The sequence below is a fragment of the Taudactylus pleione genome, unplaced genomic scaffold (genome assembly GCF_031769625.1).
Source record: "Taudactylus pleione unplaced genomic scaffold, aTauple2 ptg000386l, whole genome shotgun sequence".
Taxonomy (NCBI): domain Eukaryota; kingdom Metazoa; phylum Chordata; class Amphibia; order Anura; family Myobatrachidae; genus Taudactylus; species Taudactylus pleione.
In genome coordinates this window covers 5,247,112-5,263,260 of record NW_028284787.1, presented here as the reverse complement: position 1 = coordinate 5,263,260, position 16,149 = coordinate 5,247,112, and the positions used below count along the sequence as shown (strand labels likewise).

At 39.4% G+C, this 16,149-nt stretch overlaps 1 protein-coding gene across 1 annotated transcript in view; it reads right to left on the bottom strand.

Annotated features, from left to right (window-relative positions):
- Positions 1–15,911, bottom strand: part of RAMP3 (receptor activity modifying protein 3) — a 228,183-nt gene extending 212,272 nt beyond the window's left edge. The window contains exon 1 of the mRNA XM_088445636.1: positions 15,207–15,911. Coding sequence (XP_088301762.1) covers positions 15,207–15,258 — 52 coding nt within the window. The 5' untranslated portion in view covers positions 15,259–15,911. The remainder of the gene's footprint in view (positions 1–15,206) is intronic.
- Between the last annotated feature and the right edge of the window lie 238 nt (positions 15,912–16,149).

The following is a 16,149-nucleotide window of genomic DNA, read 5'->3' as shown; positions in this document are numbered from 1 at the left end:
AATATGCCTATAATGATGAAGTGCAATCATTAACATTCCAAAAGGATACATCTGGATCTTCTGTTTTTATTGCTGAAAATCTACCTGGAACGGACTCCGTGGACCATACTTACCTGTTTGGGCAATCTCCAAGGGACAGATGGACGTATATCATCACATTTGAAACACCATTTGGATTGTTAAGTTTCACCACTCCAAGGGACACCATCAGAGCATGATGTCGCTCTAGTTCACTGCGGATCCCTACTATCGTGAGCTTGGTTAGAGACTTACCCATTTGGAACATTGAATATCTTACCACTGTCATCCTAAGGAGTTCCAGAGATTATATTTATACATTTTTCCATTTGTATACCGCATGTGCAGGGGTAGCGTTTATTATTGGCATATACATATATTCCATTATTATCAATTTTATTACTATTAAATCATTGTATTTTAACCTTGATTGCACTGCATCTGGTTAATTACCAGTTCTCATAGCACTGTAATTATCTATCTTTTATCCTTAAAACATGGCCCTGCAAGGAAGATTTCATACTCACCCACATCCAGCGCTGGTCTCCGCAGTAATCCATGGGTGTTTGAAAACAAAAAAACGTCCTTACCCGATCCATGGAACACAGCTATCTGTATGTGTGTTGTCACACATACAGATAGTGCCCGAATGCCTGCTATCGGCACTTCATGGGCCATTGCAGTCCAGAGAGCCAATCAGCGGCAGCAATTGATTAGGTATACACAGTATTAGATTACATATTGTGTCATTTCAAACAATCTCTGTTACTTTAACTACCTGAAAATTTGAGGGGGAAAAAACTAAATAAACGGCCACGCTCTCAAATGACCGATAAAGAGGCGGGTGAGTTTTCTTGTTAACCTACTAGAAGCATCTGTTTTAAACTCAAACATCCAGCAAAGCATAAAACAGCCACTGCTTCTTTCTCACCTATGTATATCAATGCATACTGGCTAAAAGCAAACAAACATTGACCTACAACAGCAGTCATCTTGACATAACATCATCTGTGACATGTTTCAGCCTTGGACCCTATTTAAACATGCACACCTGTGTATGTTTGTAATGTGTCTCACTAATTAAGGGCCATGTAATGACTACAAACAACACTGACACACCTGTTTCCATGAAGCCTACTCTGCAAGGTCACTCAATTCTGCTAACATGTCACTCACCCTGTGTTATTGTCATTTTTGTGTGAGTTAAACCAGTGCAATTTTCACACACACACAATGCATCTTAGACTCAGGTGTAATGGATTCCATTTTTGTTTTAAATAAAAATCAATATGCCCTGTCTTTAATTTTTTTAATTTAAAAAAAAAACATAGTTGTAGTCAGGATGTTTTTGAGATCATAAATTTTGAAGATGTTAAATACTTACAAACCTGTTTTTTTTATTATTTTTAGGTCCTTCTACAAGACAATATAGACCACCAATTGGAGTCAGAGCAGCACCAGTTGTCCCAGCCAGACATTTGGGCCTGGTGGATTATTCAGATGTGGAGGACGCTGAGGAGCCCACCATTATTCTCACTCCGATTGAGACCACACCCCCCAGCCCTGTAGCACAACCACCACAAAGCACACAGGCAACAACTGATACGACAAGCCCAAACGCAGAGGAAATGAGCCGTTCCCTACACTTCTTCCGTCAAGCACAAATGGATTTCATGGGGACCCAAACCCAACAATTAAATGTCATTTCCAACCAACTCCGCAAATTAAATAGAACTGCTGCAGTGGCCCAGGGAACACGCACCCGTATGGCGAGTGACAATAACGTCCGCATGTTTGAACTCACCCAAGCCATACGTGATCAAACCATGGCATTACGAGAGTTGGCACAGGCCTTCCTTTCCCAACAAAGGGACTTGCCAATTCCAAGGCAGGATGTTGAGGCTTCAACAATTTCAAGCCTGAGTTCCCAACCCACCAGCCGCCAAACTGCATCACCACCCTCTCCATCTCGACGTAGCGCATGTGTACGTGGAGGTGCCTCCAAAGGGGCAGGGAGGGGCAAGGGTGTTTAGCTTCAGTTTTTTTTTTTTGTTTTTTTTTTAAAGATTGAGCATTTCCTGGATTTGGTTTTGGGATTGTATGTTTTTATTTTGTTGATTCCATTTAAACATTGAATGTAATTTTGAATTTACATTTTGTAACGTTCTACATTTCATAAGCAAAGTGCACATAACTGTTTTTTTTTGGTGTTAAACAATATTTGGTATGGCTGTCAAAAAGCCATGTTAAGATTTTGGACATTTCCAATATGTTCTTAATATAAAAAATTATAGTGTAATCTCAAGTGTGTATTTTTGATCTACAGAATCACTAAACACAAAGGTTGAGGGATAGTCAAGTTGATAGTTAGCAAGTTGATTTTCCATTTCAATTGGTGTAGGCCTCTACAGAAGGGACTATAAATTAGATATACAGTAGTGTCCTTCCAAAAAACAGGGTTAGGACACATTTGAAGACGCACAAACATTGTATACCTTTACATATGCCCAGGCATACTTGTACATCTCACAATGGTACACAACAATTTAAAACACATTTATTTGGAGTCAAAGAAAACAAACACTAGCACCTTAAATAAAAACAGGTTTACATTTTATTTTAAAGATATTTCCTAGATCCGTTAGAAAAATCTTGTTTTGAGTTTAGTCTGTCAAAAGTGTAATGTTAACATATTTTCAACAAAACAATGTGAAGTCAATAAGCTTCCGTAAGCAGGATCCATGAAAAATCAAACACGTCCATGCATCAAACTGGAACTTGATCTGTGAGAAAAACAACTTCCATTGAGGGTTTTTATCAATACAATATGAAATGGACAAATTTAATGTATATTTTTATATTTGTAAAAAAATGGAAGGGGTGGGCTCACATTAAGAGCCAACAAACAAGAAAAAACAAGTGCTGAACCATGTTTATGTGTAACACATGCATGCCTGATTATTAAAAAAACATGATTAAGGACAGTTCATCTAAGTGCTTGGACAACAACATTACATTTCAAAAATGTCAAAAAAATTACAACAAAGAAGAGCAACAGGAACAGTCGAACCTACATATTTGGCTTTGCTAAACTACATCAGTGTAGACACCTATGCCTGCTGAAGTAACAAAGCCATTTTAACAAAGCCAGGTTATTTTTGGATGATAAATTGGAACAAATTAGGTAAACACATACAAATGTGGCTCCAATTGGTGTGACAGTAGTAGTTAAGCTCATACCAAAATTAGTGTTACCCACAATTATACAAATTGATAATTTTCGCTATATGCATGTTCACAGAAAAAAACAAGGGAATGTATTTTGTGTTTGGATTTTTAATTATTAGTAATAACTATACACAAAATGCACTTTTAAACAAAACTAAACAAAACCTCGGCTGCAATGTCTTCTATGTCAGCATGCCCTTGTCCGAGGACAATATTATGTAACATGCAGCAGGTGATAACTATGTCACCTACTTTAGCTGCATCATAAAGCAGGATCCCAGCAGAATGGTCCAAACAGCGGAAACGACTCTTTAAAACCCCAAACGTCCGCTCAATCACACTGCGGGTGACCTTGTGTGCATGGTTGAAGCTGTTCTGTGGAGTGCCTCGTGGTCTACCCAGAGGTGTCATGAGCCAACTTTGACACCCATATCCTGAATCGCCTGATCATGGATAAGAAAGTATATTTAGTAACACAATCAAATATGTCCTTATTCCAAATACCAAAAAAAAATACTATCAAGTACAGTTCCGTATGCAAATTTAAGTGAAATGTGGAAATGGGAGTAAAGGTTTCGCCCATGACGTCATTTTGCAAGACAGAAAAGCGTTCCCCTATTGTATTGAAAGACTTTCCCCCTAAAAGGAAAGTCAAGGCAGTGTAATAGGCGGAAAAGTATCGCTGCTCCGCATAACTTGAATACGTCAAAACTGGGTGGGTTCTTTGTTTATTTCTTTAAAAGTCGGTATTGGTGATATTTTTTGGACAATGTCGGCATTTTTGCATATTTAAATTAGCCCCGTATTCTAAATCAAAGACATTTTGCAGTTTAAAAATTTTGGAGTTAAAAAACGGGGATAACTTATCACCATGTTTTACATGTCCAAAAAAAAGGAAAAAATTTGGTTTTGGGGTGCCCAAAAAATAGGGACACCCTAAAAATAAAACCAAAATAATTTTGTGGTTTGACAACCCAAAACAAAACAAAAAAAAAAAAATGCTCTTCTGCATCACTTCATCAATGTCGGGAAAAAACACCTTCCGTGGCTATTTAAAACCCTGACTTTCATTTGCAGGCTAAAATTGGGGTACCCATAGTGATCCACCATGTCTGTACATCTTTAGGGGGTCATACTAATTTATCAAGATAAATCCCTTTTTTAATTGCAGATAATAATTTGCAAGGTACCATTTTTGTAACTAAAAATTTGAATACTGGGATAACGCGGGCAAGCACCCAATACTTTATCCAAGGTAAAGCTCCGATGTGGAGGGAAAAGTCCAGCACGGACTTTTGCCTAAAGGGACAGATATCATTTGGAAACATGAAACAAAAAAAAAAAGAAGAAAATCAAAATACTTAAGAGCCAGCCCTCTGGCATGTGTGCTCCATCAAACTTCTCCCACAGGCCGGACTGGCGCAGGATATAGGCATCATGGCAAGACCCTGGGTAACCTGTAACCACACTGAGAATACGAAGATGGGCATCGCAGACCACCTGCACATTGAGGGAGTGATAGTTATGCCTATTTACATAAACATAACTCCTCAAGTGTGGTGCTCGGATCCCAATGTGGGTACAATCTATGGCTCCAAGCATATTAGGGAATGCTGAGAGCCTATAGAAAGCTACCTTTAGGTCCTGCCAGTCAGACTCACAACTTGGGAATGAGATATATGTTTGCCACAAATTCCTCATGGCACTTAACACTTGAGATAAATGCCTTGAGAAAGTGGCCTGTGAAATCCCCAACACCCTAGAGCTCACAGACTGAAAAGAGCTTGTGGCAAAAAAATGCAGGGGACACATTAATTTATGCAGCCCAGACACTGCATAGTTACTGCCTGCCAAAGGCTCCAAATCAGCTCTCACCTGCTCATATAAGTTCAGGAGGTTGGTATGGCTCAGCCTAAAAAGCTGAAATACCTCTTGATCTGAGAGGGAGTCCAGGTCCATCCTTGTACTGTAGGTACGTGTGGCACGCAGCCTAATAGGGACCTGGATCTGGTCATGCTCCTGCGCATTCCTCCTGCGTATCTCCTCCACAGTAATAATGCCAGACACATACAGCTCATATGAATTAATCAAAAACGCCATTGCTACACCCACACATGTGAAATTGATGTAGGTGTGGTTTATATAGGCTGAAAATTAATGGTAATGGGATTCCTATGTGGAAATATGTCTCAGATGTGAAATTTCACTTATTGAGAGATTGAACAGACCTATCTGAATGTGGTCTAAAATGTGGAGAGTTTGTGTAAACTTTTTCTTGCGAGTTGCAAAATCGCGACCTATTACATTTGGAGAGTTGCATGTTTCTAATGGGAAAACATCTGGATGCGATTTTGAGAATGGCGAGTTTTAGTAACGCTAAAAAATGCGAGTTTTAGTGAACAGACACCCTATTACATTGGAGAGTTGTGAAAAATTGCGAGTTTAGCACCAAACTCGCAATTTACCAAAACAGACTACCTATTACATTTGTCCCAATGTATTTAACACATCATTTCTTAATTGGCTGACAATGTGATAGAGGAGGTGTGTTAAATAAATTAAATTACATGAAATAGAGTGCTTCTCATTTGTAGTGATGCTGCCAGCTGCTGCTTTTCCGTATCAGTGATTGGCTGGGAGTGTGGTGCTGGACTATGATGTCATCACTGACATGGAGGAGCAGCAGATGGCAGCAATACTGTCACCCCCTCCTCTGTCTGATGACCCCCACTTGCTCCACACATATTAGAATATTTTATTGGGTGGGGGGCAGCACCCAACTGATTTTTACAAGGGGTAGAAAGTCATGTGGAAGATTGCCCAGTACTCTTTCACCAGCCCTGACTGTTGATAGTGTAGGTTCCCTCAAACAGCATTCAAACTCAGTCATTTCCTATGCACAGTCTTGCTCTGAATAACCAGAAAGCCGTGAGCAGAGCACATCTTCAGTAACATTCACTTTCATTATAACAATGTTGGCACAGAACGGAAAGATTTTGTGTTTGGTATCATCTATAACAAAAATAATGTTCTGACCATCTCTGTCCTATACAATAGAATGAAAGGCAATATTTACCCCACTTATTAAAATATTTAAATTTAATTTTATACTTAAATATAGATTAATAATTAAGTTACAGTATATAGGTTTTGGCTGAGACAATAGACGTAACAGTTGCTTCACTTCCAAATATGAGAAAATGTGAAGGAATATCCTTCCTTTGTTTCAGTGATTGTACATGTCTGTATGGGTAAGTGCACTGATTAGCACAAAAATGGTATTGATGAACACATTTTTATTCTATATGGATCATGGCCTTCCATATGAAATGTGAGACAATCACAATAATCAGACACATAAATGCATGAGGATTTGTGTCCTGGCATAAGGTATTGTAATGAAAGGTTAGAGATTGTGTAACTGTAGAGGTGGTCCCTATGTACTGGGAGCACTTAGAGACTGTCTATTCACATGAAATTGTCATTTTGTTTTTATCGCTTCAGAAGATGCTGCTGTAAAACTTGACCATTATTATTTTCCATGGAATAGCCTTTCCACTGTGAAGGGGTTAGGGATTGTGTTATACAGGGATCATATTAGCAGGCACATATGTACCATGTAAACAAAATCTCATAATTTTAAACTGTTACAGTTAAAATGAAGGCACTACCCATAGTTATACATTAATGTACATAATATGTAACCAAGGGTAAAACAAGCACTGTGTAGAATTCCCTAATGTGGTAGGAGGTGGTACTTTGACTTCAGTAAGTATTGGAAAGTATCCAAAATCTGTTGGTATCAAGTTTTTATACCAACTAAGAGCGGTACCCAATTAGCCCTGAATATTGTTCGGGTGCAAATTGACCTCTGCGATCGGCGAAAAACGGGGATTTTTCAATGATTATCCCCAATTTTTGCAGTTTTATTTTCACCCTATCCTATTATTTCGGTCTAAATAATAGGATAGTTCTCCCAAAAACACATAGGTGCTGTGATAAGCTCACGGACCTATGTGTTTTCGCCTTTTTTCAGGTGAAGAAACGGCAGTTATCATGGATTATTTTTTTGGGACACATCAGGTCCCCCCCAAAAAAACACGATAAGTGCTGGTATGAGGCCAACTTCAGGGCTAATTGAATAATCCCGGGTGAAGTAATTAGCCACAGTAAATTACCGCAAACTAAAAATAAGCAAAATGTCACAGACTAAAAATAAACAAAATGTTGCTTAGCCTATCCATGTTCTGTGTAGTTAAGAGATCTCATTGCATTTGCAAAAAATGTTCGGAGCACCCAAATTTTTTTTTTATAGCTTGTACATGCTTCCCATTGGCATTTATTATATCGATGTCGCCTAGCAATTGCCAGCAAAATGTACTTTAAGAAATTTGCATATTATAACAACTGAAAATTCAATGCATGTGGGGTGCCCTAAGTGCACCTAATTTATAGCATGAAATATCAGCCTGTGAGTTCTTCTTTTTTGCCACCTTTATAAATTTGTTTTTATCATTTATTATGTTTTTCAATTAATTTAATTTGCTTTTATACATTTCACTGATGTGTCTTTTTAGTGTCCACTGTTGTCATGCTGAAATTGCTAATTTTTGTACTTGTAACTTTGTTCAAAATGTTTATCCCACTTTATTTCTGCACCACATTTTTGTCTCACTCTATCTTGTGATTTTTTTTTTTTTGCAGTTTAATTTGTGGCTAGTTGCAACATATTAAAATTTACCGAAAACATCCTGATATTGATTTTCATTTCCTTTAACAGGCAAAGATGTTTACATCTCAGTGGATCTCAGATCCCTTCATATATTTGGGTCCTGAGATTTTTTTTCTCAACAATTGCTTCTTCCAAAAAATAATGAATATCATCTGTACTTTTGTTTAAACAAAAGTAACTATAATAAAATGTTTCTATATTGGACCAAACCATGATTAGTTTGATATGTACTTTAAGGCTTGAATCAACATTTGATGAGTTGACTTGGAAATATAAGAAAGCCACACACAGTCAGACAGGAGCAGGAATTTTATGGCAAACACTATCTCACAAGTCTGCCCTTTTTCTATAAGACTTCAATACAATGTTTCATTTGATACATCAGTTGTTCTTTTTAATGATCTTTAATTACACTTCTTACAAGGCTACTATCAGAATATCTCCAAGTATTTATTAAAAATGTAGAAAGCTTCATAGTTAGAAAGAAAAATTACTATTCTTATGCACATGAGTGAAGAGTGAATTGCTGTATATTTTGTTGTTGTTATATTGCTGACTTCAGGCTTTACCTTGAGCTTATATGTTTGTATAAATGGCTTTGTATTTTTAAACATAAACAAGTCAGTAATGATTAATGACTGTCTTAGATAGATTTGGAGACTTTAAAAGAAGCAATTTGTAGTTGCCAAGGACTCATCCTTGGAACTACAACTGTAGCCAAAAATGTTTGTGTAGTTAAGACTGTTCTACTACTACAACGATTGACAGGCACATGAATAATAGTTTATCTGACACAATGGTGGGACATTATTTTAAATCAATATATGTAATATTGGTGGGTCCTAGACTACAGACATGCAGCATAAAAGAGTAGCTCAGCTGTCTAAAAGCTGCTGTTATGAAGAAATGTGTGTTAGACCTAGGAGTCTATTCAGCAACAGTGACGAGGTTGCCCAGAATATTATCGGGCAACATCAGATTTTATCAATTATGATAAAATATGTAAGCTATGCAGAAATATTTTTTAGCAGGGACAGCGGTTGCGGTAACACGCTGTCCCTGCGATGTCACAGAAGGTATTGCTTCCAGGATTCCAAAAACAATCCCTTCTATTTGTTCCTCTGTGCATGCTCAGTCATGCGCTCGGGAACAGTCTCTGTCCTGGCTTCCTGGTGACCATGGAGGGGTAAGTACAGCTCCAGCTTTACTAGCCTGTATACATGTATATGTATGTGCTTTTATATTTAACGTTTATATATAAATGTTAAATATATTTGCACATAAATGTACATGTATACAGGCTAGTATAAAGCCTGTATACACATATCAATCAATTTCGGGAGTTTTAAAAGGCTCTAGAGTGACTTACCTGCCGGCGATCACCGTGAAGCAAGGATAGAGACTGGGCGGGCTTACTTGATACTGCAGGGACTTATGGGAATATTTCCCTCTGTCCTGCAGTTTTCGGGATATTTAAGTATTTTCTTTGTATAACGCCATTCTGAAATAACGTTAGATAAAGTAGATATTTATCAAGTGATTTAACACGTTTTGCTCTGCTGAATAGCAAGAAGTGTTAAAGCACTGTAGAGTTCAATGGCTGATCCCTACAGTGCGGTACTCAGCGAGATGGGAATCAATGGAGAAGATAATTGCGTTATCTTCTCCATTATCCCATTGCTGAATAGGGGAGTTACATAAAAAAATACAGAAATCATAGTTTCCGTATTTTTTATGTAAAAAAAATCAATGCTGAATAGACCCCCCTAGTGTGAGAATCCCATTGAAAGCCTCTTATGACCTTGAAAAATTTGCTTTAACCTAAATTGCTGCTCCCTGTATAATAGACTACCAGGTATATGTTTTACTAAACTGAAAAATAAAAATTGACACTAGAAAATGTAAATTTAGGTTATATATTAATTTTCACATTTTAAAGATGGAGTCAAATCTTACTAGGTTCCATTTTGGAGAAAATTCTAGGTGAGAAACGACATTGTTTTGTAACTATGACATAAAACTGACTTAAAAGTGGAAAAAAAAATAGTATATACCAAAAAAGAGAAATTGCATATAAGAAAACCTAAAGATGATATGATAAAAGAAAACCTTACATTACTACTGAAAATGTCTTGATGCAAATTCAGAGGTTGGCATGCAAAGTCCATCCTTAAAAAGTGGTTTAATGTATAGAACACGTGTTGTCTTCGGTGATAAAGATGTACAGTATTGCAGCAATATAAAAAAAAATCCCTTTCATCCACAAGTCATCAATAAAATATTCCAGGGCAGCTGTACGATGTTGGCTTAGAGAGGTAATCACATAACTGCTTCACTTTGCCAGTATCTGAAGATAAGTGCATGGGTGACTAAGCTAGCCAGACTATGTATGTGAAGCAGAACTAAAAGGCCAGATTTGTGCTTTTGGTTCCATTAAAAAGGTACAAATTGGATTCATTTTTTTTTTTTTAGGAAATGTAAATATTAAAGGAATGCTTTATTCAAACAATAAATACTTTAAGTAGTATCACCATCCAGAAAACATGACAGGTTGGTGGGGTTAGCAGTAGTAGAGACATGTGATAGGTGCGTCGGTGGTAGTAGTAAGAACGCATGTCAAGTGGGTGGAGGTAGTAGGGAAACTGGAAGCCAGCTTGGGGCTAGTATTAGTAGCATGGACGCAGAGGATATTGAGATTAGTAGTATTAGCAGGGACACACATTACAGCTGGGGGATGGTACCAGACTGTAGCAGCAGCGATACAGATGGCAGTTGGTGGGTAGTAGCATAGACACAGATAATAGCTTAGATGTAATAGTTGTAGTGGTGACAAACATCACATTTGGGGCAATATTACATGTAGTAGAGATTGGTTGGGGGCAGTAATAGAGATACAGGGGGTAGTATAAGTAGTAGGGACACACAGGATGACAGCAGAGTTACTGGGAGGTTGGCGGTACCTGCAGCTCTTCTCGAAGTGGGGCTACATTGTCCTTCATCAGGCTGAAATCCAACTATCCTTCATCTAGTGCATAACCCTAACCCCTAACTTTTGACATTCTGACAATGTCGGCATTTCACATGTTGACATTTTGGGAATGTTGACATGTTGCCTGTCGACATTTTACAATGTTGTCATCATAACTAACGACATTATGAATAAAACACAGTGTTATTGTTGACCTAATGACTACATCCCTCCTATCTAGTAAACCTTTCTTTCTGCACTGGGGGGCAATGTCATTTTTGATTCAACAGTTCCTGAGGGCTGGATCACTAAGCATTGGCTTTTTCAAAATATGCTGCTTAGTAAATCTGGCCCTTGGCCTTGGTTAAACCTCTTAAAACTCACATTGTCATAACGTCTTGGAGGAGGCACACAAGATCTTAGAGAAAAATGGGAAAGAGACCAACTATTGTTCTCTGAGCTTCCTCAAAAATGAGAAAAATTCCCAGTTTAAAAAAAGAATCATATAAAAAAAAAACTGCACAAACATGTAATTAATTGCAGACTTAATGGTGATCAGAATAATATAAATATTGAATAATGACAGAATAGATATTGTGAAGTACTTGGCTAAGGTTTCACACGAAAAAATAGATTTCCTGTACAAATAGAATGTACATATTTTATTAACATCTCATATATTGAGCCCAATTATATAGACTACTAACTGCTTACACTGCAATTTCCAACATGCTTTGAGGAGAAATGTAGCCATTGGCATTCATACACATTGCTGTACTCCAGATAATCTGATCATTCCCTAATAGTGTGCCCAACATCATCCTCACTACAGACATCACTTCCAAAGCTATTTACATGCCCATACAATTATCATGCCGATCAACCGATATTGGCTGTTTAGCCAGATAATTGTATAGGTGTGAATGCAGTGGTGTCAGCCGATAAACGGGTTAGAACGCTTCTGCAAACGGTCAGATCGAGTGGTTGCATCTTATGAGCAGTTTAATATTTAAGATACCTGACCTCCCGATCCATTGAAAACTGTACACACTGAGATAGAAATAGCTCAGTGTGTACGAGGTACACACTGATCACATAATCAGTGTGTAAGAGTGTTTATCTGGTCTGCCGAGTGATCGCATTGTGTGTATATAGGTGTAAGCTAGGTACTGTACACAGTGGCGGGTCTAGGGGTGGGCTAACAGAGCCGTCACCAGGAGCACCGGCCCCTAGAGGGCGCTACAGAGTCCCGAGAAGACAAAAAAAAAAAAATCCCACAAGAAAAAAGAAAACAAAACAGAGCCGGTCCCTGAACCCCACCCACTAGCCGCTGCAGGGAGGCTCCATTTGCCGAGCACCCGCTGATATTTGTTATCAGTGGGCACCCGGCTCCCTCCCTGCAGAAGCAGTTGAAAGCCGGAGCTCACTCCTGAGCTCCAGCTCCCGCAGAGAGCACTATGGGAGGGACATCATGACGTCTCTCCCGTAGATCTGTGGTGGAGCCGCGGTCGGACTGGACGGCAGCGGACACAGGAGCGGGGGAGGTAAGTATTGTGTTTGTATTTTAATTGTCTTTTTTTCTTTCAGAAGCACCAGCACTGGGGGCATGGCTATAGGGGTCATTACTACTGGGGGCATTACAATATGGGGCATTACTAATGGGAGCATTACTACTGGATGCACTTCTATAGGGGGGTATTACTACTGGGGGCACTACTAATGGGGCATTACTATAGTGGGCATTACTACTGGAAGTACTACTAATGGAGGCATTACTACTGGGGGCACTACTAATGGTGCATTACTATAGTGGGCATTACTATTGGAGGCACTACTATAGGGGTCACTACTATAGGGGGCATTACTACTTTGGTCACTACTAAAGGGAGCATTCCTACTGTGGGCACTACTATAGGGGGCATTACTACTGGGGGTACTACTAATGTGGGCATTACAACTGTGAGCACTACTATAGGGGGCATTGCTACTGTGGGCACTACTATAGGTGACATTACCAATGTGGGCATTACCAATGGGGGCATTACCACTGCTGGCACTACTAATGAGGGCACTGCATGGGGGGCATCACTAACGGGGCCATTGTGTAAGGGGCACCATGGCTGTGGGCATTGTATAAGGGGCACTACTGCTGTGGGCAATGTATTAGGGGCACTATTACTGTGGGCATTGTATTAGGGGCACTACTACTGTGGGCCTTGTGCATAAGGGGCACTAATTTGGGCATTGTGTAAAAGGAACACCACTGTGGGTCATAACATGAATAAGGGACTACTGTGAGGCATAATTTAAATTGGGGATAATGTATTATAAAGGGAATTACTGTGTGTGGCACAATGTATTATACAGGGCATTACTGCATGTGGCACAAAGTATTATACAGGGCATTACTGCGTATGGCACATTATGTTTTATACAGAGCATTACTGCGTGTGGCGTAATGTGTTATACAGGGCATTACTGTGTGTGGCATAATGTGTTATACAGGGCATTACTTCATGTGGCATAATATGCTATAAAGGGCATTACTGTGTAAGACATACTGTGTAAGGTGCATTACTGCACATGGCAACTATTTGCCACGAGGGGAGAGCTTGGGGGAAGCCCAGCACCTTCGTAACAGCTGGGCACGCCCCACAGTGTGATGAATTGGGGGTGTTCCTCAAGAACATTCCCCCTTTCTGGAAGCGCTTGCAGCACGCGCTTCCAGCAAGGGTGTTTTTTTGGGGGGGGTGCAACTGGGAACTTTCGTCCCAACAATGTCTAGAACCGGCCCTGACTGTACACACCATGCTGAGTGATCACATTGTGTGTATATAGGTGTAAGCTAGGTACAGTACACACCATGCCGATGGATCGCATTGTGTGTATATAGGTGTAAGCTAGGTACTGTACACACCATGCTGATGGATTGGGAGGTTGGGCATCTTAAATATTTAACTGCTCATAAGATGCAGCCTCCCAAACGAACGTTTGCAGAAGCGTTTTAAGCTGATTATCAGCTGGTGCTCCTGCATACACACCTATACAATTATCAGGTCAATAACGGATGATCGGCAGGAAAATTGTATAGGTGTGTACCTAGCTTTAGAATGAACCAAATGAAAATAACAACTCTCCAGCTTGAAACCAAAATCATATTACTTTACGGTTAAAATATAAAAATATAAAACAAAATGCCAACTTTAGTGCAGACACATGTAGGTTTATATTAGCCGCCCATACAACATAACAAATCATTAATATAATGTATCCAGGTCCTTTTCTGTCATGTTAATATGCTCACTACTCTCAATTTTACACAGCTATAATTAGAACAACAGAAACATCAGAGACACTGATAAAATGTATCTCAGAGGCAGTGATAATGGACTGGTCACTGGGTTAAAAGGGCTCAGCAGTACATGAGATATGAGATCACTATCTAAATTATTCAGATGCATTTTATTACAACATTTCAGTGAGTTTTCCCATCAGACACAGACTGGATTTTATTTTCTGCAAATTGGATTTTAATTAGCACAGGACTGAGAAAATGAGTACTGATCAGGTACAATATAATATTACTTCATTAGCTAGTTAGCGAGGATGAATAAAAGACATCCATTATTAGAACTCAGTGAAATAATAATAACAATTATAATAATAAAAATACTACTACTACTACTACTACTACTACTACTACTACTAATACTTCACAAGCTCTTATATATGAGCCAATTGGCAGATGGGTACTTAAACAATTTTAATCACAATATATTTTGCTAGGAAAAACAGATTTCCTTAATAATAAGCAAATAAGGGAATTATACTTTCTTTTTAGATAAGTGGAAAGTACTTTTAACATGTGGCATTTTATAAACGAATACTACTACTAATACTGCTACTAATACTGCTAAGTACTGTCTAACAAACTCCAAGATGCTGAACCACAATAACACTGACATTATACAGAGCTGATGTCTCTGCCATTTCCTGTTTCATCTAACAATGCTATCTGTAAAGAACACGTTGTGTGTATTTATATACTGGCATTGTGTATCCTACACTAACACATCCTCTCCCACAGACTCAGGTGGCATAACGCCGGTCACAGCAATCACTGCTTCTAGTTACATTATACAGAAAAGATGTGGAGGAAATATTAAGAACTCATTAATCAGAAACTTAACTTAATTTTTGCAGGAGTCTGACATACTGTGTGAACTATGACTATGAGCATGCTATCATCACACTACTTACCACAGACCACTGACAGGAACAACTGTAAGAGAGACAGGACATGTCTATCCATCCTGATCCAATGTAATCTGCGCCCATACAGCGAAGCAAGAGCATTGGAGACAAGTGCGAGTGAGATGAGGGGATGGCAGGAGTCTGCGTGGGGAAGTGCCACTCACACCATGAGCATGAACTTCTTCCTCGGGAAATCCAGGAGCAACTAATGGTGCATACAGCCGGCTCTGTTACTCATTTCCTTCTAGCCAAACCCCAATCAACATGGAATTGCTGCTGAAGATACTGATTGGAAATAGGAAAATAGCAAAAGACCGCAACTACAGTACATCAGATTTCGGGCATTTGGTTTAGCATAATAAAGGAGGCGAGTACTTGTACTTTATTTCCGTTGCTTATTATTTCATAACAGCTCTGTATAGATCGCCTACAGAACCATGATGAGTGGTCTCCGACTAGGAGCTGCTGTCCCCTTCATCACAGCTTCTTTCTGTTTGTAGAACTAGAGATGCTGGCAGCAGCGGGGGATAGATACGACGAGAAGTTGCTGCTTTTTGTCTGTGGCTGTTATTACAATGAACATTCTCAGCATGGAGCAGTCTCAGGAGCACCCCTTGTCTGTGCTCTCCCACCTCCTGGCACACCTCCTTCCCTCCTCCGTACTAGCATCTCAGCATGGAGCAGTCTCAGGAGCACCCCTTGTCTGTGCTCTCCCACCTCCTGGCACACCTCCTTCCCTCCTCCGTACTAGCATCTCAGCATGGAGCAGTCTCAGGAGCACCCCTTGTCTGTGCTCTCCCACCTCCTGGCACACCTCCTTCCCTCCTCCGTACTAGCATCTCAGCATGGAGCAGTCTCAGGAGCACCCCTTGTCTGTGCTCTCCCACCTCCTGGCACACCTCCTTCCCTCCTCCGTACTAGCAGCAGGGAGACTGCATGTCAGGGACGT